Genomic DNA, 24,402 nt, shown 5'->3' with positions numbered 1-24,402 from the left:
CGAGGCCGCCGAGACCGAACCGGAACCGCCTCACGGCGTCGACACGACTCCAGCGGCGTCGGAACATCAGAAAAAGGGCAGTAAGTGGAGTAGAGGGCGCCTAAGGCCCTGTGGGGACCTGAGAGACTGCTCTAAGGGGCTAGGGAGGTGCTGAAACCCACCTGACTGTGCCTGGGGTGAACTGGGACTAACCTAGAGAGGTTGTGTGGAGAGAGAAAGCCAGGGCACTGGTATACCCCCCTTGGATCTACCTCAGATTAGGCCTCAGCCTTGTCCCAGCCAGGGAGTAGCCCCCCTCAAGCCTTCCACAACCCTACAAGCTGTGCCTGGGCCATATCAGCCCTTAAGAATTGAAGTGTCATCTGATTACATGAGTGTTGCTGTATACTTTTAATTATTTATTGGGGGTACTGTATTTATTGAATTTTTACCTATTTATTGCTGCACTATATTTATAGGTCCACAGGACTTGATGGTGTACAATATTTATTGGTACAGTATTTATTGCCTCAAAGTATTTAATTGTCTGTATATATTGCACTTGTATTTATGCCCTGTTATTTATGATCACCCCTATTTATTTCATCAAACAGCCAATATTTATTTGACCTGCACTAATTGAAACTTGTATATTGTGATTGACCTATTTATTTTTCCAATCAGCAACTAAGAGAAAAAGATAAAGAAAGAATATTTTCATGATTTTTACGGTGTAGAGTCGTTTTTGGAACGGATGCACGCATGGTTATTGTATGGGTATATTGTATGCTTAGCACTGCGCCTGTTTCCTGACCACTCGAGCCAAGCTACCACAGTGTGTTCGGGGAGTCCACCACCACCCTGCGGAGTGGGAGTGGGCGTTTCCAACATAAATTGGTGTTCAGTGGTGGGATAGAGCTGTGCCTACCTATACTCAACAATAACTGTGGGTAGTCCATAGGCCTACACCGGGAGTTTTCTCAGAGCGGCCTTCCTAATTGTGGGTTTTTGTTTTTTCCAAATTTACTCTGGTGGTGGGAGGAGGTATTATTAAAGGTACCACCCTACATTGTTACTGCACAAAACCTGTCCTCTAACCTGAGTGGGCAAGATGGAGTTTGTACTAGAGAATCTAGAAACGTACACTGTGGCCCAACTCAGGGAGTTTTGCCAGCGGGAGGGGGTGTACTGTCCCCCAGGAGCAAAGAAGGGTGCACTCCAAACCAGCTTAAGGGCTTGGGGGGAGGCACGCCGAGAAAGCAAGGCTGAGGAGGAAGACAGGGATGGAGAGCCTGACCCCGAGGGGGCTGAGATGTACCAACCTGAGGTGGGGAACCTGTCAGCAGGGCCCAGGACACTTTCTAGGAAGGGCAGCACTGTCTCTAGCGGGGGCTTATCCAGCGTGGAGTTAGCAGATCGGAGAGAGAAAAGACAGCTCACATGGGATTTAGCAAAGCTGGAGAAGGAGAAGGAGGAACAGAGGTTGGCTCATGAGACGGAGAAAGAGAGGATGGCTCATGAGATAAGACTGAAAGAGATAGAGCTTCAGATCCTAAGAATTGGAGCACCAACTGTTCCTAATGGTGGCAGCCAAATCCAAGAGTCCACCAGGGAACCCAAACCTTACCTGCCAAAGGACATAGTAGCTAGCTATGGGGCGGGTGACGACATCGCCAAGTGGCTAGCAGCCTATGAGGTCTCGTTGAGGGCCCATGGGGTCCCAGTGAAGTACTGGGGAGGGGGATTGTATAAGTACATGCCTCCAGCTGGTAGGGATGCTTTATTGGCCCTCGAAGAGGATGAGCAGACCCACTACCCCACCATGAAACTGGCGCTCATCAGAAAGTTTGGACTAACACCTGAAAAGTACAGACAGAAGTTCAGGGGTAGTCACAAGCTGGGCACACAGAATTGGGTGGACTTCCTGGACTATGCAAAGAAGGCACTGGAAGGTTGGACTCAGGGCAGTGAAGTAAGGAACTACGAGGAGCTGTTTGACCTAGTACTGAAGGAACACCTACTCGAGAAATGTTTCCCTGAACTGCGGCAACACCTGGTGGATAGCAAGCTGACCAGCCCCCGGAAGCTTGCTGAGGAGGCGGACATTTGGGCTAGTACCCGGGTGTCCACAAGGGGGACTGGAGGGGATACTCAAAAGGCCGGACAGGGCGCCCCCCAGAAGAAAGAGGGAGGGGAAAAGAAAAAGGAGTTCTCCAAAGGCCCCCAAAATAACTTCCAAGGGAAGGGAACAGGATTCACCTCTAAGGCTAACCCACCCAGAAACCCTAATCCTGGCCAGAGTCAGCAGCCAAGGGTTGTCCATTGCTACGAGTGCGGTGGCGTTGGACACTATAAAGGAGATCCGAAGTGTCAGAAACGATCACCCCCTCCCACTGGAGGAAAGACCCCCGGAGTAGCTAGTGTAGTGCTCGGGGAGGAGATGCCCTTAACTAAGGGAAGGGAGTGGGCGGGTGTCACTTTAGTGTCCCTGGGAGAACGGGAGATGGTTCCTAAGATCCAGGTGCCCGCAAATACCGCAAAGTATGGGCAGTGGATCACCATCAACGGCCAAAGAGGGGAGGCTCTGAGAGACACAGGAGCCAGTATGACTATGGTGCGTAGCCAGCTGGTGTCTCCAGAGCAGGTAATTCCCGATGTACTCCACCCAGCCGCGATGGCTGACGGCAGAACAGGTCACTATCCAGTGGCCGAGGTTCCCTTTGAATGGGGGGGGGTTGCAGGTTCACTTCGAGTTGCCGTAAGCCCTGCCGTGCCAGTCGATTGTCTGCTGGGCAATGACATGGAGCACAACGCTTGGAAGGAGGTGGAATACCGGACTCACACCGAGATGCTGGGTACACCTGACTGGGCCTGTGTTAGCACAAGGTCCGCGACTACCCGAAGAGGGAGTTCATTCCGGCTGGAGCCTGGAACAAAGGCCCAGCCAGCTGCCAGTCAAGGGAAGAACCGAGGACAGGAGGAGCCTGCCTCGGCGTCTCCACCCCGTAGGACGGATAGGCCACCGGAGGTGGTGGACCAGGAGTCTGCGGAGGGGGACGTTACCAACCTGGAGGACCTACCCATCCCGGCCGAGTGGCACGTGGAGGGAGGCCCGTCCAGGGAGGAATTCTGCCAGGGCCAGAGGGAGTGCCCTACCCTTGAGGGGCTGAGGCGACAGGCCGAAGCCCAGGCAGCAGGGAACGTTGAAGGGAACTACAGTGTTTACTGGGAGGATGGCCTCCTCTACAGTGAACCCAAGGCACCCCTACATGGATCGTCACGAGCCTTGGTAGTTCCTCAACGTTATCGAGCCTTCCTTCTGGAGTTGGCTCACGAGATACCATTGGCAGGACACCTGGGGCAAGACAAGACCTTCGCCCGTCTTGTCCCACACTTTTATTGGCCTCAGATGAAAGTGTCGTCCGATACCTACTGCCGGACATGTGTGTCTTGCCAAGCCAGTGGGAAAACAGGGGTGAAGCTGAAAGCTCCCCTGGAACCACTTCCTGTCGTTAGGACCCCCTTTGAAAGGGTGGGCATCGACATTGTGGGTCCATTAGATCCACCGACTACAGCTGGTCACAGGTTTATCCTGGTTCTGGTGGATCATGCCACACGGTACCCAGAGGCAATACCTCTGAGGACCATAACAGCACCTGTTGTGGCTAGGGCCCTGATGGGAATCTTTACCCGAGTGGGTTTTCCCAAGGAAGTTGTGTCCGACAGGGGGACCAACTTCATGTCAGCATATATGCGGGCAATGTGGAAGGAGTGTGGAGTGACCTACCGGTTCACAACTCCTTACCACCCCCAGACCAATGGTCTGGTGGAAAGGTTTAACAAAACCTTAAAAGGCATGATCCGAAGTCTGCCTGAAAGCCTGCGGAGGAAATGGGACGTCCTCCTACCCTGTTTACTTTTTTCCTACAGGGAAGTGCCACAGAAGGGAGTGGGCTTCAGCCCCTTCGAGCTTCTGTATGGGCACCCTGTACGTGGACCTCTTAACCTGGTGAGAGACGGATGGGAAAGAACTCCCAGAAAGCTCCCCCAGGATGTGGTGAGCTACATGCTGGCCTTCCGGAGCCAAATGGCTAAGTTGTGGAAGCAAGCTTCTGACAACTTGGAAGCCAGCCAAGCAGTAATGAAGGCGTGGTATGACCACAACGCTCACCCGGTGGAGTTGGAGCCTGGCCAGAAGGTGTGGGTGATCGAACCAGGAGAGCTTAGTGCCCTCCAGGATCGCTGGTCAGGACCCTTTGAGGTGTTGGAGAAGAAGGGTAAGGCTACCTACTTGGTGGACCTGAAGACCCCTCGTCAGCCCCTGCGGGTGCTGCATGCCAACCGCCTCAAACCCCACCACGAGAGGCCCGAAGTCATCTTGATGATGGTGACTGACGGAGGAGAGGACGTGGAAAGCGAGCCTCTCCCTGATCTGTTTGCGTCTCAGGAAAAGGATGGGTCGGTGGAGGGAGTGATTCTCTCCCCATCTCTAACTCCTGAACAGCAGGAGGACTGTCGCCAGGCCCTGGGGCAGTACTCTGCGTTGTTCTCCCTTGTCCCGGGTAGGACTCACCTGTGCGTCCATGACGTGGACACAGGAGACAGCCCACCTGTGAAGTCCAAGATCTACCGGATGTCAGACAAGGTGAAGGCCAGCATTCATAGTGAAGTCACTAAGATGCTGGAGCTAGGAGTGATTGAACCTTCCAGCAGCCCCTGGTCCAGTCCGGTGGTGTTAGTACCGAAGGCTGCACCACCGGGTGCCCAACCAGAACTGAGGTTCTGTGTGGACTACCGGGGACTGAATTCAGTGACCAAGACTGATGCACATCCGATCCCTAGGGCGGATGAATTAATTGACCGGCTGGGAGCTGCCCAATATCTAAGTACCTTTGACCTTACTTCGGGGTACTGGCAGATCTCTTTGACTGATGGAGCAAGGGAAAGGTCAGCCTTCTCCACGCCCAATGGCCACTACCAGTTCTGTGTGATGCCCTTTGGGCTCAAGAAAGCACCTGCCACGTTTCAGCGCCTGGTAAACCAGATCCTCACCGGAATGGAGAGTTTCTCTGCTGCTTATCTGGATGACATAGCCGTCTTCAGTAACAGCTGGGAGGATCACTTGCGTCACCTGCAAGCTGTTCTCCAGGCCCTGAGACAAGCTGGATTGACGATCAAGGCCAGCAAGTGCCAGATCGGGCAGGGGTCGGTAGTGTACCTTGGACACTTGGTGGGTAGGGGAACGGTGCAACCCCTCCAGGCGAAGATCGAGGCCATCATGGCCTGGGAACCCCCCAAGACACAGACTGAGGTCCGAGCATTTTTGGGCCTCACGGGATACTATCGCCGCTTCGTGAAGGGGTACGGTACCATCGTAGCCCCCCTCACGGAGCTCACGTCCAAGAAACAACCTCGACGGGTAGTCTGGACGGAGGCTTGTCAGCAAGCCTTTGAGAAATTGAAGAAAGCCATGTGCGAGGCCCCGGTCTTAAGGGCCCCAGACTTTTCCAAGAAGTTCATTGTCCAGACAGATGCATCAGAACATGGCATTGGGGCAGTGTTATCGCAACTCCACGAAGAGGGTCTGGATCAACCCGTGGTCTTCCTATCCAGGAGACTACTTCCCAGGGAACAGAAGTGGAGTGCAATAGAGCGTGAAGCCTTTGCAGTGGTATGGGCTCTGAAGAAGTTGCGGCCATACCTGTTTGGCTCGCACTTCCTAGTTCAGACCGACCACAGACCCCTTCGTTGGCTGATGCAAATGAAGGGGGAGAATCCCAAGTTGTTGAGGTGGTCTATTTCCCTACAGGGGATGGACTTTCAGGTGGAACATCGGCCTGGAGTGGACCACGCCAATGCAGACGGTCTCTCAAGGTATTTCCGCCTTAGTGATGAGAACTCCCAAGGGGTTGGGTAGCTCTCCCCACTTTCAGCTGGGGGGGACGCGTGTTAGACCTGTCAGCCCTTTGGGTGGTCCCTCCTCATCATTATTTATTTTGTCCCACTTTTGCCTCAAACCCTGGTTGAATTTTTTCCTTTTTGGGAACCACCAGACTTTTTCGTGTTGCTGCAGATTCAGGGAGCCATTTTAGCTACCCCTGAAACTTCTGTCTGAGGGCCTGGAGCACAAGATGGTGGCCACCTGTGACATCACCAGCATCCACTGGAACCTACCAGCACCTTCCAGAACATTCCAGGAGATTCCAGAACTCTGTGACAGTTGGAGACCGTTTAGAATGTTGGGAGGATAAGAGAGGCAGTTGGCAGTTGGAGCTGGCAGTTGGCACCTGACTGGTGAAGAGAGAGGAGCACAACAGTGAAGGAGGAAGGAGTGAAGCAGCAGGGGTGGAAACTTGTGCCTGGAGTGGGGTCCATAAACCCACCCTTGATACTTGTCCCTACTGATGGATCCCAGCCTATAGCCCTGTGTGGGAAGAAGACAGAAGAAACTTATCCTAAGGACCTGGACAGCAGGAACAGGCCTTAGAACCAAGAAAACAGCAAGATTCTGACCTGGAGACTGGTTTCCCTGGAGTCCGGCGTCGAGTAGCCTGAAGACCTGGAGCCCGAGGTGGAGGAGCGGCGCTGACTGAAGTAGCAGACGTCGTACCCGGAGCCGCCTGAGGTCGTGAGAGGGCGCCGACGGAGGTCGTGAGGAATACCAGAGGTCGAGGAGGAAGTGAACCGAGGTCGAGCGAGCGGCGTCATCGGAGGAGTGAAGTCCGCCCTCCGGAGTCGTCGGAGACCGAGGTAGAGGAGCACCGGAGGTCGGGAGTGAGGATCGCACTCCGGAGTCGCCCGGAACCTGTGTGGAGGAGCACCGGAGGTCGGGGGTGAGGATCGCACCCCGGAGTCGCCGGAAGTCGACATCGAGGCCAGGCCGGCCGACGTCATCGGAGCCGAGAGCGCCATCGGACCGGAGCCGCCCGAAGTCGACATCGTGAAGAGACTGCCCGACGCCGTCGAATCGGAGGTCGAGATCGAACCGAGGCCACCGACATCGGACCAGAACCGCCTACCGGCGTCGTCAAAGAACTGACATTGTGCCGAGGCCGCCGAGACCGAACCGGAACCGCCTCACGGCGTCGACACGACTCCAGCGGCGTCGGAACATCAGAAAAAGGGCAGTAAGTGGAGTAGAGGGCGCCTAAGGCCCTGTGGAGACCTGAGAGACTGCTCTAAGGGGCTAGGGAGGTGCTGAAACCCACCTGACTGTGCCTGGGGTGAACTGGGACTAACCTAGAGAGGTTGTGTGGAGAGAGAAAGCCAGGGCACTGGTATACCCCCCTTGGATCTACCTCAGATTAGGCCTCAGCCTTGTCCCAGCCAGGGAGTAGCCCCCCTCAAGCCTTCCACAACCCTACAAGCTGTGCCTGGGCCATATCAGCCCTTAAGAATTGAAGTGTCATCTGATTACATGAGTGTTGCTGTATACTTTTAATTATTTATTGGGGGTACTGTATTTATTGAATTTTTACCTATTTATTGCTGCACTATATTTATAGGTCCACAGGACTTGATGGTGTACAATATTTATTGGTACAGTATTTATTGCCTCAAAGTATTTAATTGTCTGTATATATTGCACTTGTATTTATGCCCTGTTATTTATGATCACCCCTATTTATTTCATCAAACAGCCAATATTTATTTGACCTGCACTAATTGAAACTTGTATATTGTGATTGACCTATTTATTTTTCCAATCAGCAACTAAGAGAAAAAGATAAAGAAAGAATATTTTCATAATTTTTACGGTGTAGAGTCGTTTTTGGAACGGATGCACGCATGGTTATTGTATGGGTATATTGTATGCTTAGCACTGCGCCTGTTTCCTGACCACTCGAGCCAAGCTACCACAGTGTGTTCGGGGAGTCCACCACCACCCTGCGGAGTGGGAGTGGGCGTTTCCAACACAGTGCTTAACTGAAAAAGGAAGAATTTTAAAGAAGCCTACTAGAATCATCAATTCCATATTCTAAGTTCTACCTACCAAGAAACAAGAGCAGCCCAAGGTACATGCTACAAAAAACTGATTATAATTTCAGTAAACGTCAATATTATCAGCTCATTCATTTTGGATTCCACAGTAGTCAATAGGTTTTTAGAATCTTGTTTCTTTTCTCCCCACTAAGAAACATTAATGACTGGGGAAGTGGGACCCAGACTTGAACCTGTATTAACCATGGAAATGTCTTAAGGAGTGCACCTTTGAATTACCAGAAAAAAGCCTGTTTACTCGTTATCAAACAACCACATTCTGCACCTCAAAAAGAACAGTATAAAAACTGCTAATGCACGACATCACCTACTTTCATCAAATACTTCTGATGCACTTCAGCTTTCAAAAAGAACTTTACACTTTGTAAATAAAAGAACCAAAAACAAAAAGAACCAAAAACATTTACAAAAAGCAACACACTGTCAAAAGTTTTCAATAGATCTTTAAGGAAAAGTTTAAGAATTAAGACCGAATCAAAAAAAGTTAAGAACAAAATCAAACAAAAATTGAAAAAAATGAAGAAACAAAAGAAAATAAAAACCTTGTACATAAGCTACAACTAAAGTGGTGACAATGAATTTCTAAACTAAAAACTAGGATACACAGAAAAAGAGGTAATAGTTGCATGATATTAGGTGCAGAAAAGAATTACAACCACTACAGACACAGAAAATGTATTTTAAAAAATACAACAAAAAGTACAACAAAAATCTAAGTGAAACTAGAATGGCAGCTATTTCCTAGCACATTTTCTAATAACTTTTTAGTCCCCTGCTGCCGTAGCAATGCAGAGTTCTCTTCACTGGCACATCAGAACAGAGCAAGTAAGGTGTACAACATAACTGTGATAAGAGCCCTTATATGTCACACACCAGATCAGAAAACTCAGTGGAGCCCCCCAAATTCAATTGACCAAAAAATACAAAAATACATTTGCAAAAGAAGTACATTTTCTTCAGTGAACTGCTTACCAAATCAAGATGACTTGTCCTCAAGAGAAACATGTATCAAATGCTGCACAAAGCAAAACAAACATTTCAGAAGCCTTGTTTTGGGGTCCTGGGGTAGTTAACTTTCAGTGGGCAGCATTTGTATGGGATACTACCATTCACCACTGAACTTAGGGCCCTCAAACAGAACGGTTACATCGGTCTCTCAAAGCCGGACAAATTATGATTTTGAAAATGCAGAAGACAGAGCGCAAGAATGTGATAAGCGAGTGAAGAAAGACAAGCGGTAGGGTCATAATCACTTTAACTAAAAGGAAAGGGAAACAAACATAGGCTTTATGACCTCAGATCTATGGATTTCGTCCAATATCTTATATCTCGAGAGGTACTTGATGTGGAATCTCTAAGAAGTATCCATTACAGTATCATACTCCTGTAGAGTTAACAATCCATTTCATATCTACATCATCGAAGTAACTTTAATGCTGTCTGCAGTACCATACCAATGCTTTCATAGAAGAGGAACAGCATTACTTGCAGATGATTACTGGTAAGCAATTTACTCAAACGTAAGTGTTAAAGTCTGACCTGCTGTAAACTCCTAATGCAGAAAATACTATTTGTAGCATCATACACTGGTGCCCTCAAGCTTGTGTGAGTTGTTCCTGTGATGAGTGGAGGTGTTTGGACAGGTGAACAAAGTGTGAAAGCCTATTCTGCAGCTAACACCTAAAGCAGGAGCTCAGTTTTGAACACCTATTCACATTTACTCAACAAAACCCTCTTTATGGTTGCTGGAACATAAATGCTTATAGATATTTGGCAATATATGCATAATGGGAACCTCCACTCAACTTTGACAATCAAACACAGTGGTGGTATGTTCTTCCCTATTCAAACAGACAAGCTCTTGAACTCATTGTAGGCAAAGATGAGGAACAATCATCTGGAATTCATGAAGGCCGTAAAATGAGAATATTCCAAAACATAAAATACCTTTACAGCAAATATCAGAGCTGGAAGCAGAGTAACGCATACATGAATATAAAGTAAACCACACAAAGACGATTATGTACCTGCATACGAGACTTCATCTCTTACTTGCTTAAATACAGCTATAAGTTGGTGTGACAGGATAGGAGTATAACCTCGGTCCTCATACAAGACACCAAAACTCTTCACACACAAGCCACACTACAACCAAGTACAATCGAGTAGTGTTTTACCCTCCACTAAGACACGTAAAGAGCAGCTTTTACTTATTGCTTTTAATTATTTCAAATTGGCTTGAATGCTATTGTATCAATCAAAAGCTATTTTCTGTTAGGCTTGGACAGCACTTGCTAATCCTATGCTTAAAAACCTTGTGAGAAAACGGCAAAAGGCCGGATCACATTTCGAGCTCAGTGTGTGTGTATATAGCAAGTGAGCTATATACACTCTGCTAGAAAAATATATTTGATGTGAGTAAGTTCAGAAAATCAATGGCGTTTTAGAGGAGCTCTCCTAAAGAAAGGGAACTGCCCAAGATTATTAAACTACTGTTTGCGTAATTCACACTCTTAAAAAAAAGCTACTTAGTGACAGAATTGTATGTTACCATGAGCACAGCAAATGTACATTGGGCATTTTACCCTGCATTATCAATTTTGAAGCACTGTATCTGTGTTTGTTATTATATCATTTGTATTGCAGTTCAATTGTTTAATTGTTGTTTCCAAAAAAGTATATACTTCGAAACAGTAATGCCCATTAACCTCCTAATCAACGGATTATAAGTATAGCGCCCTTAACTCATATTGCGAGCAGCATGCACTCATCAGGAAACAGAATCCAAATAATTTATGCAGCACACTCAGCTTGCAAGAGATTGGGTCTGACCAGCAAGAGTGCCGTCGAGCCTCATCAGGGATAAAAGGCACTATACAAATACTACTACAAATACATTAACAATAGATACTCTGCTCATTTCATTATTTTGATTCCCTACACTTTCTGGGAATGTTTGTATTTGACAACACCTTTGCAATTACTATACACCTGTTAACCATCAATTCTAAAACTGGCCTGAAATTACTAAACCAGACTCAAGAGTCTAGCAATATATCATCATCAACAATAAATGCAGAAAAATACCAGTTTTGAGAGGCAAAGGGTATTTCAACGAATAATTTGGAGTTAAAAAGAAAAAACAGCAAATTCAGGAGGAATATACAGAAGAAAGCACGCCACTCACATGAATAAGGAGAAACCCAAAAAGGTGGTTTCTTCATCAGGCAATTCAACTTGGTTTTCAAGATGACTCTTTGTAGACCAGGATAACTATGTGCGTTATGAACAACACACAAAATATACTGTACAAAAACTAACTTAAAAATACCACAATCTGTGCAATAAAAAATTTAACTTAGTTGTGTTTTGCATTTTGGAGCATTCTGAAAGAAACTAATGTAAAATTTCAGAAGTGACTTTAATTGAATATGCTACTTACCAGTATGCATCTGTTCTTGGCATGTAGGGCTGCTGACATTCATATCTGTGCATAGATCGCCGCCTAGTGTTGGGTCCGGATGTTTGCACGTTGTTGTCCTGGAAGAGTCTTCGAAGTATCCTTGGATAGGTGACTCCTCCCCTGGACTACAGTGCGCATGGGCATCCTCTCCATCCTCAGATTGTTTTTCGCCATTGTGGCAGTGATGGAGTAGATACAGAAAGTGATGACCATGCTTGCAGTAATTCTGAGAGCTGCAGCTGCGACAGGCGCCGGGGAGGAGGGAGGGCGATATGAATGTCAGCAGTCCTACATGCCAAGAACAGATGCATACTGGTAAGTAGCATATTCAGTTCGAGGCATGTGGGCTGCTGAATTCATATCTGTGCATAGAATACATAGCAGTGCCCTCTATTGGCGGCGGCTACCCGTGCCAGCTGCAGCGGTCTGAAAAAGTGTTTTGAGAACAGCCTGTCCTACAGCTGCCTGCTGTTTTGACTGCACATCTACGCAATAGTGTTTTGTAAATGTGTGTGTAGTGGACCATGTGGCTGCTCTGCATATATCATGCAGGGGAATATTTCCTAGGAAGGCCATGGAAGCCCCCAACTTACGTGTTGAGTGGGCTCGTGGTGGAATAGTTAATGTGCGTTTTGCTTTTTGATAACAGATTTGAATACACTTAACTATCCATCTGGCTATCCCTGCTTTGGAGATGGCGTTACCTTTGTGGTGTGGGGCAAAGGCAACGAACAGTTGTTTTGTCTTCCTGAAGGGTTTAGTCCTATCGATGTAGTACATGAGGGCCCTCCGAACATCTAGTGTATGTAGTGCCCTTTCTGCAACAGTTTGTGGGTTTTGGAAGAAAACTGGCAGTTCAATAGTCTGATTCATGTGGAACTGCGATATTACTTTGGGCATGAATTTGGGGTTGGTACGTAGTACGACCCTGTTGGTGTGAACCTGTATAAATGGCTCTTGAACGGTTAGTGCCTGGAGTTCACTAACTCTTCTTAGGGAAGTGATCGCTACGAGGAAGGCCACTTTCCAGGTAAGGAATTGAATCTCGCATGAGTGTAGAGGTTCAAAGGGTGGACCCATCAGGCGTGTGAGGACCAAGTTGAGGTTCCACATTGGAGCCGGTGGGTGGCTTGGTGGAATGACTCGTTTGAGTCCTTCCAAGAATGCTTTGATGGCAGGCACTCTGAATAGAGAGAGGTGCTGCCTGGTTTGCAGATAGGCTGAGATTGCGGTCAAATGGACACGTATAGAGGTGTACGCCAGATTGCATCGATATAGGTGTAAGAGGTAACAGATGATGTTTTGGATGGATGCGTCCAGCGGGTTGATGTCATTATTACCGCAATAAATGACGAACCTTTTCCATTTGGCTGCATAGCAAGCCCTGGTAGTGGGTCTCCTGGCCTCCTTGATGATGTCCATACAGTCAGGTGGCAGGTTGAGATAGCCAAACTCTAGGACTTCAGGAGCCAGATCGCTAGGTTCAGCTGTTGCGGATCTGGGTGCTGAACCTCTCCATGGTTCTGCGTCAAATGCGCGGGTTTGATCCGCAGCCTTTGATGCGGCACCACGGAAAGTTCAAGGAAGGTGGTGTACCACGGCTGGCGTGCCCACGTGGGAGCAACTAGGACGAGTGTCAGGGAGTGTTGTCGGAGTTTGCGGGCCACTAGCGGTATCAATGGCGCTGGGGGAAAAGCGTACGCAAATCTGCCGGACCAGTTCATCCATATCGCATTGCCCTGCGACTGCGGATGTGGGAATCTGGCGGCGAAGCTTTGGCATTTTGCGTTTTCGCTTGTCGCGAATAGGTCTATCTCCGGATGACCCCACTGCTGGAAGTACGGTTGGAGTACTGATGGGTGTAACTCCCACTCGTGCATCTGGTGGCTGTGTCTGCTGAGCAGATCCGCCATCTGGTTGTCCTTGCCAGGGAGGTGTTCCGCCATGAGGAACATGTTCCTTTGAATGGCCCACTTCCACATGCTCTGAGCCAGATGAGACAACTGTGGAGAGTGTGTTCCTCCCTGTTTCTGTATGTAGTACATTGCGGTCATGTTGTCCGTCCGGATCAACACGACCTTGTTGCATAGATGTACTTTGAATGCCTTCATGGCTAGGAAGATTGCCATCAGTTCCAGAAGGTTGATGTGCAACTTCTTTTGTTGTGTTGTCCATAGTCCCTGCACTGTGTAGTGGAGTACATGAGCTCCCCATCCCTGGAGAGACGCGTCCGCTGTCAGTACTATCTGTGGGACAGGCTCTTGGAATGGTCGGCCCTTGCAAAGGTTTTGTGGATTCCACCAATGCAGAGAGTTGTATGCCCGACCGCTCACCAACACTAGGTCCTTTAACTGTCCTTGAGCCTGATTCCACTGACGTGCTAGGCACTCCTGAAGTGGGTGCATATGTAATCTCGCGTGCGGGACTATGAAGATGCAGGAGGCCATCATGCCTATCAACTGCATAAACACTCGCGCTGGAAGTGAGTGATTGGGTTTGAACTTGGAGATCAGCAGTTGTATGCTGTTGATCCTCACTAAATTTGGCTGAGCTGTGGCCGCCAGAGTGTCTATAGTCGCACCTAGGTACTGTTGTACGTGTGCGGGCTGGAGATGGGACTTTGGATAATTTAGTGAGAATCCCAGACTGTGAAGAAGGTGAATGGTGCGGGACATGTGGCTTGCACATTGCTGGGCTGACTTCGCTTGAACGAGCCAGTCGTCTAGGTAGGGGTAGACGTGTATATGCTGCCTCCGTAGATGTGCTGCCACCGTAGCTAGGCACTTCGTGAAAACCCTGGGCGCTGTTGTCACGCCGAAGGGAAGGACTTTGAACTGATAGTGCTGCCCCTGAACAGTGAACCTGAGGTATTTTTTGTGTGAGGGGTGGATGGGTATGTGAAAGTACGCATCCTTGAGGTCCAGTGTGGCTAGGAAGTCTCCCTGCTTGAGAAGCGGAAGGACTTGCTGTAGAGTGAGCATGTGAAAGTGCTCTGATGTACTGGTTCAGGGGTCTCAGGTCTAATATAGGTCTGAGCGACCCGTCCTTTTTTGGAATTAAGAAGTAGAGGGAGTACACTCCCGTACCCCGCTCGTGGATGGGTACGACCTCTATAGCGCCTTTTAGAAGCATACTTTGCACTTCTTGCTGTAAGAGCGTTAAGTGCTCTGAGGAAATAGGACGGCTTCTTGGTGGTATTGTGGGTGGAGTGGAGGTTAACTCCAGACAGTAACCGTATTTTATAATATCTTTGACCCACCTGTCCGTGGTGATGGAGTTCCACGTGGACAGGAACATTTGTAGCCTTCCCCCGACAGGTGTTATGTGGTCGGGAGGAAGGGAGAGGGCGTCACTGCTTGTTCTTGGGGGAGGACATGGTGTTGCCGTAGCCACGTCCTCTGCCCTTTGTACTGGAGCCACGATATCCACCTCGGGTGTTTTTATCGTAGGTGGTCTGTGTATTGCCTTTGTTATATGTTTGTTGTGACCCCTGTCCTCTACCTGCTCCCTTGTTTCCGGGGCGACGAAAGGAGCCGCTCCGAAAGGACTGAGTTTGTAGGGCGCCCATGGACTTTGCAGTGTCCGTGTCCTTTTTTATCTTTTCGAGGGTGGTGTCAACCTCTGGCCCGAATAAATAGTCGGGGTTGACGGGCTGGTTCAGTATATTGTTTTGTACCTCAGGCTTGAATCCTGAGATCCGTAGCCAGGCATGTCGTCGCAGCATGACGCTTGTGTTTATGGCTCTGGCAGCCGTGTCTGCAGCATCTAGTGCACATTTAATGGAAGCGTTCGTGAGTAGCTGTCCTTCTCTGATGAGCATTTCTGCGCCTTCCTTGAACTGGTCAGGGAGATGTTGGAATATTTGCTCCAGTGTGTCATAGTGCGCTCTATCATAGCGAGCAAGGAGCGCTTGAGTGTTGGCTATGCGCCATATGTTGGCAGCTTGGGCGGCAACTCGCTTGCCAGAGGTCTCTAACACCTTGGACTCTTTGTCCGGGGGAGGAGCGTCACCTGTCGTTTGCGAGTGTGCCCTCTTGCGTGCATTCGCTACGACGATGGAGTCGAGTGGTAATTGGCCTCTGATGTAAGTAGGATCCCCAGGTGCTGATCTGTATTTTTTATCAATCCTGGGGTTTATCACTCGTGCCCTGGTGGGTTCCTTGAAAATGTCCTTGGCTGGTTTGAGGACCCCCTTCAACATTGGCAGAGTCTTTACATGTCTTTCTGAGGATGCAAAGGTGTCCATTAGAAAGTCATCTTCGATGGTATCAGAGTGAAGCTGTACCCCATGGTTATTTGCAGCACGTTCAATAAGAGCGTTGAACTCCGCAGTATCCTCCGTAGGAGATGTTTTTGCCCCATAGAGTTGTTGGTCCTGTGCATCGAGAGGTGCACTGGGGTCTGCAGGGTCGCCCCAAGTTTGATCAGGGTCCTGCTGGTCATCAGGGTCCGTGTCTACATGGTAGGGGACTTGGTCATCCATGTAGTCCTCCAATGCATCCGTATCGGAGCGTGTGGGGGAGAACCGGTGTGGATCCTGGTAGGATGAATGGAAGGGTTCATAAAGGAGAGGTTCCGATTCTACAGGCAACTTCCTTTTCAGTGGGATCCTGAAAGGGTCCAATGGCGGCTCCGAAGTTATCCTTCGGTCGTGGAGAATCATCCTGCCAGTGTCGGCGTCGATGACACGTGCCGGAGACGTCTCAGCAGGTGTGACCGTAGGTTGGGTGACCCGTGTCTTGAGTTGGAACATTTTTGGGATTGTCGACGGAGGCAAGCCGAAGGTAATGTTGGCCGGCACCGAAGAGGCTGCTGGAGCTCCGATCGAACCGGAACCCGACGTGTCCTGGAGGACAGCCGTGGTTTTGCTGCCTTGCGTCGCACCAGGTCGTACTTGGGGCGCCTTTGAGGCTTTGGCACCGGCCAGGTTCGTAGAGGCGGCCGTGGATTTTTTTGGCGCCGGCGGTTCATCGAGTCGAGGTGCGGAGATCACCGAAGTCTTCGATACGTGAGGCTTAGGTGTCGTCGAGGGAGCGATGCGAGACACAGCAGGCGGTACGGCCCTCGGTGTCGTTGGTGCCGGTAGCCGAGCAGGTTTGTCGGTGCCGATGGCCTTTTTCCGTTTGTCGACTCCAACGTCGCCCGCTTCAAGTTCGGCACCGAAGTCTCTCTTGGTGCGGTCGGTGCCGACGCGTTGCGCTGGCGTCGAAGGCCTCGATCCGACCAGCGCCACTTTCAGTTTCGGTTTCGGTGGAACCGGAGCAGCTTTCGGTTTCGGTTTTGTGGTAGGGAAACCAGCTTGTTTATGCAGTAATGGCTGCCGCTGAACGTCCGAGGCCGGGCCCGAGGGCGGGGCCGAAGAACTGCGGGATGTGTCTCGGGTAAGGCCCGAAGGCGATCCCTCGACCGGAGCCATAGGCTGTGGCACTGGTGTTTCTTCGGTTTGAACAGGTAGGCCTTGTTCATCATTGGAGCTACTCTCTTCGGCTCCTAAGGCCTCCTCGTCGTCTCCTACCTCGGTGTCGTCTTCACCTCTGTGGAAGAGTGCCTCGTCTACCTCGTCTGATCCGGGTTAGTGTTCGGAAACGGGACTGGAGGGCAAGGCTTCAAATTCCTCGACGTCTTCGGCCTCGTCGAAGAGGTCTGTTGGGGCCGGTGCCGCGTGCTGCGCCTCGAGTCTCGCCGCTCGTCGATTCCGTAGAGTCTTCTTGGAACGGAACCGGGCTGGCGGAAAAAAACAATCTGAGGATGGAGAGGATGCCCATGCGCACTGTAGTCCAGGGGAGGAGTCACCTATCCAAGGATACTTCGAAGACTCTTCCAGGACAACAACGTGCAAACATCCGGACCCAACACTAGGCGGCGATCTATGCACAGATATGAATTCAGCAGCCCACATGCCTCGAACAATTGGGATACTATTGAATATATTTGTCTGTTTTTCTGTATGACGATTGTAACGCATCTAAAGGAAATATGCTCAGCATCTAGAAATCTAGTGATCTATGCAACTGATTCCTGGGACACAACACAGATGTCTGTTGTGGAACTAATAGGGATCTCTGATATGACCTGAGCTTGTCTTTTCAATAATCTCCAGTAACCTCCCCCCACCCTAAAAAAAGCAACACACACATATGGTTGTCGGATTTATAGGTTGGTGGATGCCCCATGAACCGAACACACAGCTCCCCTGCTATATTTAGAAAAAAGGGAATTGCCAGGTTTTGAGTGTCTGCTGCCGCCTGGTGAACCATCCTCTATATCTCTAAATGACCGTTTATCTTCCATGTCTTGGTTAGATTATGCCCCCACAACCTGAAGGCCAGAATATTCCACTGAGTACATCTATGGCTCCAATGGAAGTGCGGATAAAACAATATAAAATGATGCTGTTAAATAAGTACTACCACCATGAAAGTCCAAACGTCACAAGAGCACGAGGCATATGCTTGTCATGAGGAATTTCTCAGTGCTAGCTTGTTCTCTTTGGAATTACTTGCTCTGATATCTGAGTCCATTCCTGATGGCCCCTTCTTTAAAAACATCTAAAAATCTAGCCGTTTCCCTCTCTATCAGTAGTATAATTTGTGTTTGGATTTCTGTTTGTATTTTCCAGCTTTTCAGCCTGAAACTCTTACGGATGCCAGAGTAGTCTATAAGCGTTTATGATAAACTGTTACAATATGGGTTTCTTTATTTTTTTACAACAAAATATCACTTTACCCTTTGAAAGCCATTTACGCACATCTCATTTCATCAGATTGCTTCCATGAGGTTTAACCTCTTCTGTGCCCATGACGAGATAGTCTCGTCATGGAGCACGATCGCGCTGTGCCCATGACGAGACTATCTCGTCATGAACCCCACCCACTAATGCAACGCCCGGCACAGGAGGGGGAAAGGGCGTGGCACTGAAGGGGTTAACAACAAAGAAATAACTGAAACTGGTAGCTCTGTAAAGAAACAGAAAGGCTGTAGCACCAATTTACAAAATAAAAACCTGCAGGGTCATCTAACACTAAATATTAAAAGGTCCCTGGGAACCTCTCTACCCTCATCAGTCATGAAACAAAATATCTAAATTGTGCATAAGTTGGAGCATTTGCAGCCTCGATGGCATCATCTGATTTAGAAAGTGATCTGCAAGAGTCTTAGGCCTAGAACACTTTAAAGTCTTCCAGGATTCTTACTTAAAATAGTGCGGAAGTTCACAACAGACTAAACACTGATAGATTTACTGCAGAGTATAGGCACAGCAGATACAAATAGATGTCTGCTGCTTCAACCTCACTACTCTGATTACCATTCCGCTTGTTTTGAGCTGTGGATTGACAGTGCAGCTGTTTGTAAGAGAGATGGATGCCAATTCTTTAAAATAAACAGTGACTTTGGTTCCACTCTAGTGAGTATTACTCGCTCACCTCATGCTATTGGCAATTTGGAATATTTCCACCTTCCAGGAAGTCCTTTCACATGAATTCATGAGTATTATTTCATATTTCAAAAGTACACTCAATCATCAGTGTGTTTGTTACATTCAACTAATTATATCCTGTATGCATTCTATACAGAAATCAATTCTTTGTTTTCCTATTTTCTCTCCGCATTGATAAAGCCAATAGAGCAGGCTTTAATGTGATAAACAGTATTTGGGCATGCATAGCATGTAAAAAGCATTTGTGAATGCCTCTGTTTACATGTGTTGGCAAATCAAGCCAGACCCATGGGCTCTGCAAATGCTCATTAATGATTCTTTCCACTGACTAACAACGTTTTTAAAATATTTAACACTATTTGTAAGGTACAGATTCTCACCTCACTGAGCCTGAGTTCATTAGGCACCTCATCGAGCTGTAATGCTGGCTACAACACTTGTTTGAGATATGTGACCAATGCTATACTGTCTAACCCAGTGGTTCTCAACTTGTGGTACAGGGACCTCTAGGGGTCCACAAAGCTTACTCAGGGGGTCCACAACTGCTTAGAAAATGAAATAAAATTAGCATATTCAAATAAGCATTTGCAAAGCAATTGGTCTCACATTTACGAAACTCCGCGGCACTTACACTTTAATGTCGTCCGCGCCCCTTTCCTTAGATGAGCTGCGTCTAGAGAAATTGACGTGGCCAACATTAAAGCGAAAGCGCTGCATAGGGCGCTTTTACAAAATAAAAGTATTTAACCTCTTCGCTGCGGCGCAAATTCCGCTGCAGCGCTCCCGCAGTGCTGACATTCCGATCGCGGGCGTAGTCATGACGTCTCCCGGCCGCCGTCCGCACACGCCCATCGTGACTCATGACGGCCGGGAGACGTCATGAGCATGGAAGAGGTTAATGTCACATTGACAATTCTCCTCTATAACAGGAGGTGTTCCTCTCTACACCCACAACCCCGGCTGCCATCCCTGGCATTTCAGGGTTACTTTTGGGGACACCATTTTCTCTCCTAGTGAAAGGTTCCATTTGTGATCATGGCGCTCCTGTGCAGCCTGTTTTTCCACACGCACTTTATTCAATATAAACACAATCCTATGTTTTTGCTGGTCAAATCTGTGTGTTTTAGAACTTAAAGATTGGCACCATTATTGAATATTTGCATGTTTAGTTTGATCTTAGGTTCTTTATTAAAATCAGGGAGTCTGCAAGAATCCACCGATATGCAGCACCCTGCAGCACTTCTCTATAAAGATGGAGTTACTCTTAAGAAACCCTTATAATATGTGCATGTTGTTTTACAGGCAATACTACCAGTTTTCTTTACTATATTTTATTGAAAACGGCCCCAATGTATCTTCACTTTTTCGTAATGGGGGAGGGGTTTAGACAACTTGGAGCCACTACTGAGGTTATTGGTGGATTTCCTTTGGTCGTGCCTTCTCATGCTTCACGGTAGACCCACAAATGTACAAAATCGTTTTAACATAGACCCGGTGATCCCACCACCACACACACAAGGAGGAGATTGCACGCTCGCCATGATACTATTCCTCAATCAGGCACATAGAATAAATTCCGCTTGACATGCCCACCATTCAACTCACATACTTCTATAAACACTAAAATGCATTACAGCAGCGCTAAGTTGGATGCAGCGCAAACACACCATGGCTCAAGACGTCATGCACTGCAAAGACTCTTTCCATATAGTTGGCCTTCCTCCCTCGGGCCCCCACCAAACCCAAATCCTTCATCAAAAGCTTAAGAGTTTGGTTGAATAAAACCTTTGCCACTGAGGTCTAAGCTAGATCAGTTTTTGGCACCGGCTTTGGACTCTTGAGAAGCCTCAACCCGATCCTGGCCCTTTTTGACCCATTCACCTGTCAAATCATCATTTAGGTGGTTATCTTGCCCCGGCTGGACTATTGTAACATCTTGTACCTAGGAGCCAATAAATCCATTACTAAAAGATGCCAGTTTCCAAAAGATGTGGCTGCCAGGCTGCTTTTCTCCCTAAGGTCTTTTCTGCCTTGGGTCTTCTTCACAGGTTACACTGGCTGCCTGTGGATAAGTGCGTTCATTTTAAGACTCTCTGTATCACCCATAAGATTCTTTACTTCCAAGGGGCCCGATACTGAGCTATCTTATTTAATCTTATCGGCCCACAAGTTCTCTGTGCTCCGCCAACCTCAACCTGCCCACTGTTCCCAGAGTCAGAGCAGGAGCCGATCCTTTTGAGACCTGGCTCCTTCTCTCTGGAACACACTTCCTCCCTCCATCAGAAACATCAAAAAACATCTATTTTTCAGGAAACCTTTCAAGACATGGCTTTTCTTCATCTAGCTCATCTAGATCCTTTGGGATGTTGGTGGTTACAGTTGTGTGTTCTATCGGCCTAGCGCTGGGAAGCCCCATTGTTGGGGCAGGTATATGCTCTACAAATCCTATAACATACTAGAAGACACACATCACTAATCAAACTTCAGTCTTGGCTGTAATAGCTCTGACAGTGAGAGTGTTATAAGGCAACGTCCCATAACAGATCAAAAAGCAGGCCCTAAACGACAGTAGTCATTAGAAAAATATTAAAAAATCATGCACGGTGAGCTTTCATTTCCAAAAATGCACTTTAAGATTAGCAACACCTACAGAAAAGAGAGGATACCATCGAAAACATGAAGAAAAAAAATACACTATTTGTAAGCCAGAAAACCCCACCATTTTGACACTCACAGAGGCTTCTACACCCCCTACCTTAAAGACTTTGACTTGGCAGCTGGCAGAATGAAGGTGCTCCGTGTATTCCCCATTCTCGTCATCTTTGAAGGTATCTATCTGGATCCGGAATGGTACCCCTTTTTCTCCTCCGTGCTTTCTCATTGTGAATTCAGTGCTAATGCAGTGCACCTAAATAAGCATATTAACAATGTTGGCACTATTAGGTAGTTTATCATCATAAATCTTTATTCAGTTATAAAATTTAACCATAAAAAGAGCATTATACATGCATGTCAAATGATAAGATAATATACACACAGTATAAGTAAAAACCATTAAAAAAAAAAAGATAGTAGAAAGTCCCTTAAAATTTTGAGACAAACAAGATACATTCGTTTTTAAATCCCCCCAATAGTGGCAACAAAATAAATCAAGCCAAGAATGTCTCAATGTAGTGGGAACCAGCAAATATGACATGTTCGTTGGATGAGTGCTGAAAAAAACATAAGAGTAAGACGAGCATGCTTGAGGTTTCAGTAACGGGATAATAAACAATTTTCTTGGCACATTTAAATATTTGCAAAGCAGCACAAAATGAAGAGAGTCCTGCAGAGACATGTCACAGTAGGGCTCCAAGGTGCCCGGTTCACCTCAACCACTGGGGGAAGCCAGAAGATGATGCAGCAGGTTAAACCTGAATCTGACTAGCGCAAATCTATCCCTCTCATTATTGATAATGAATAAGTATGGCTCCTTGGCCTGAACTGGTTTTAAGAGCATATGCTCCTGCAACATAGCTTTCACCAGCTCCGACTGCTCTCTTTGTAAGGTCATGCTTTCTAAGAACTGGTCCCTCATTTGTTTCAACTCCTTGGGTCTCAGGGATTAGGGGTTATGACCTACATCCTCCCTGCCCAGGCTGGTAAAAGGTAATCCAAGGAATTTTAGGCACCTGATCAAGAGAAACACTCAGAGAGGATCTGCCTATTCAGCTGAGCTCCCTTCCATGTCCAGATCTTAATCCAGCATAGCAATGGTCTAAGAGCGAATATGTCTCCTATATATTTTATTCCAAGCTCGTCATGGAGAGAGAAAGCCAGTGTACTTTTGGGACCTGCAAAAAGCATCCTAAAAACAGGTTTTCAGCAGTCTGAATGTTATCAACCTTCTTGTATACCCAATTATTACTACCATACAAAGCCTTAAAGACACATCTGTCCTGGTAAATCTCGATTAATGTGCTGAGGGCCATAGAACCCAACCCCTGGACGAAGCTAACCACTGCACCCGTGGCCTTAACAAGCTCACACTTCCACCTCTCAATCATGGGCTTCCACTTACACATCAAACAACCCGAGATATGAGAAGCCTGGGACTTTAACTAAGATATTGTTCCCCACCTTGAAGGTTTTAGAGCTGGTAGTTCATGGGCCGATTACCATGACATAGGATTTTGAAATATAACTGCGAGAGCCAAACTGACCATGAATGCAAAAAACAAATTCAATAATGACTGCAGGCCCACAGCGTGCCATGCAAACGTCATTGGTGTACAACAGAACTGGGAGTGGTCTAGATCCCTCCTACGGACAATCCGCCTGAACTAAGTAAAGGGCTTGTTTCCAGACCACTAATATATAGGGTGAACAAGAAAGAAGCAAGAATACACCCTGGGCGGACTCCCCTGCAAGTTCTAAATGGTTGAGTGCAATATATACCCTGGAATTACCGCACCAAGACAAAGGTGTAGGCATGCAAATCAGATAATAGAAACACACTGTCTGGGTCTACCCCCATCGCAAGAAGCAAACCCCACAACTTCCTGTGGTTAACCTCGTCAAAGGCAGACGCGAGGTCCATAAATTCTTTTTGCTTGTGAACACATTTGCAAACTACTCCAACTGCTAGACAGGAGGGGCTCAGCAAAGCACCAGAGAATATACATTAGAAGTAAAGAAATACTGCAGTGGGCATTACCTAGAGCCAAATTCAGGTACAACGGAAGTAGTCAATTTGACAGTTAAAGATTTCTTGAGCTTTAAGTACAAATTCTGTACAAGAGAAATAATGTACCTATCTGGGGAAAAGTACGGACATTCAAACTAATGTAATCAGGAAGGGTTTTCTTTGTAAAGCTGTTAATATGAAACTAGATTCAAGAAAGGCTAGGACTCTATAATGCAGAGCTCCTTTCTTATCGATGGCTCCTTTATTCAGCAAAGCAAATACTTCCACCTCAAGGACAGGGGGGTGTGCCAGACATCACACACTGAAGGAAGTTGGATGGTCTAGGGAAGCGAAGAGGACGGCAAGGGCGTAGGTTTGGGCAACAAGCTAAATGACAAAATGGGACACACTCCCAACCACTGAGAGATAGTGTTGTGAGGACGCAAGAGTCAGCAAGGTTTAGAAGCGGCAGAGCCTGCACAGGATTATGGGGACTGCATTTGATGCTGCTACTGTTTATGTTGTTCCCTAGATGAATCCCTGAATGGAAAGGTGCGGCATAGCAGCTGTGGCATATGGATGGCCTGAGTGGACTGGCAAAGTACTACTAATATTGTTGGAGTAACTGCTGTTCTGGGAGCCAACCACTCCCACTCAATGTCATCCTGCTCACTATCAACCAACTACCAACCCTCATGAAAATCCAGTCTTGTAAACTGCACTCCTTTATTGCATATCTTTCTTTTATTGAAGCTTTTTTATTCTAATAGCACCACACAGCACAGCGCTACTTTTTAGTCATGTTTGGGCTGGTATAGGTCCGCTTACTTATATTCATACAGAAGTACACCTCTT

General features: G+C 47.6%; 1 protein-coding gene across 2 annotated transcripts in view; it reads right to left on the bottom strand.

Annotated features, from left to right (window-relative positions):
• TFCP2 (transcription factor CP2) overlaps positions 1 to 24,402 on the bottom strand; it is a 295,496-nt gene that overhangs the window by 158,193 nt on the left and 112,901 nt on the right. For both annotated transcript variants that reach the window (XM_085600782.1, XM_085600781.1), the window contains exon 6: positions 21,637 to 21,789. In XM_085600782.1, coding sequence (XP_085456908.1) covers positions 21,637 to 21,789 — 153 coding nt within the window. The remainder of the gene's footprint in view (positions 1 to 21,636; positions 21,790 to 24,402) is intronic.

This window comes from Triturus cristatus, chromosome 4_2, assembly GCF_964204655.1.
Source record: "Triturus cristatus chromosome 4_2, aTriCri1.1, whole genome shotgun sequence".
Classification (NCBI taxonomy): Eukaryota; Metazoa; Chordata; class Amphibia; order Caudata; family Salamandridae; genus Triturus; species Triturus cristatus.
This window is presented reverse-complemented; position numbering and strand designations above follow the sequence as displayed.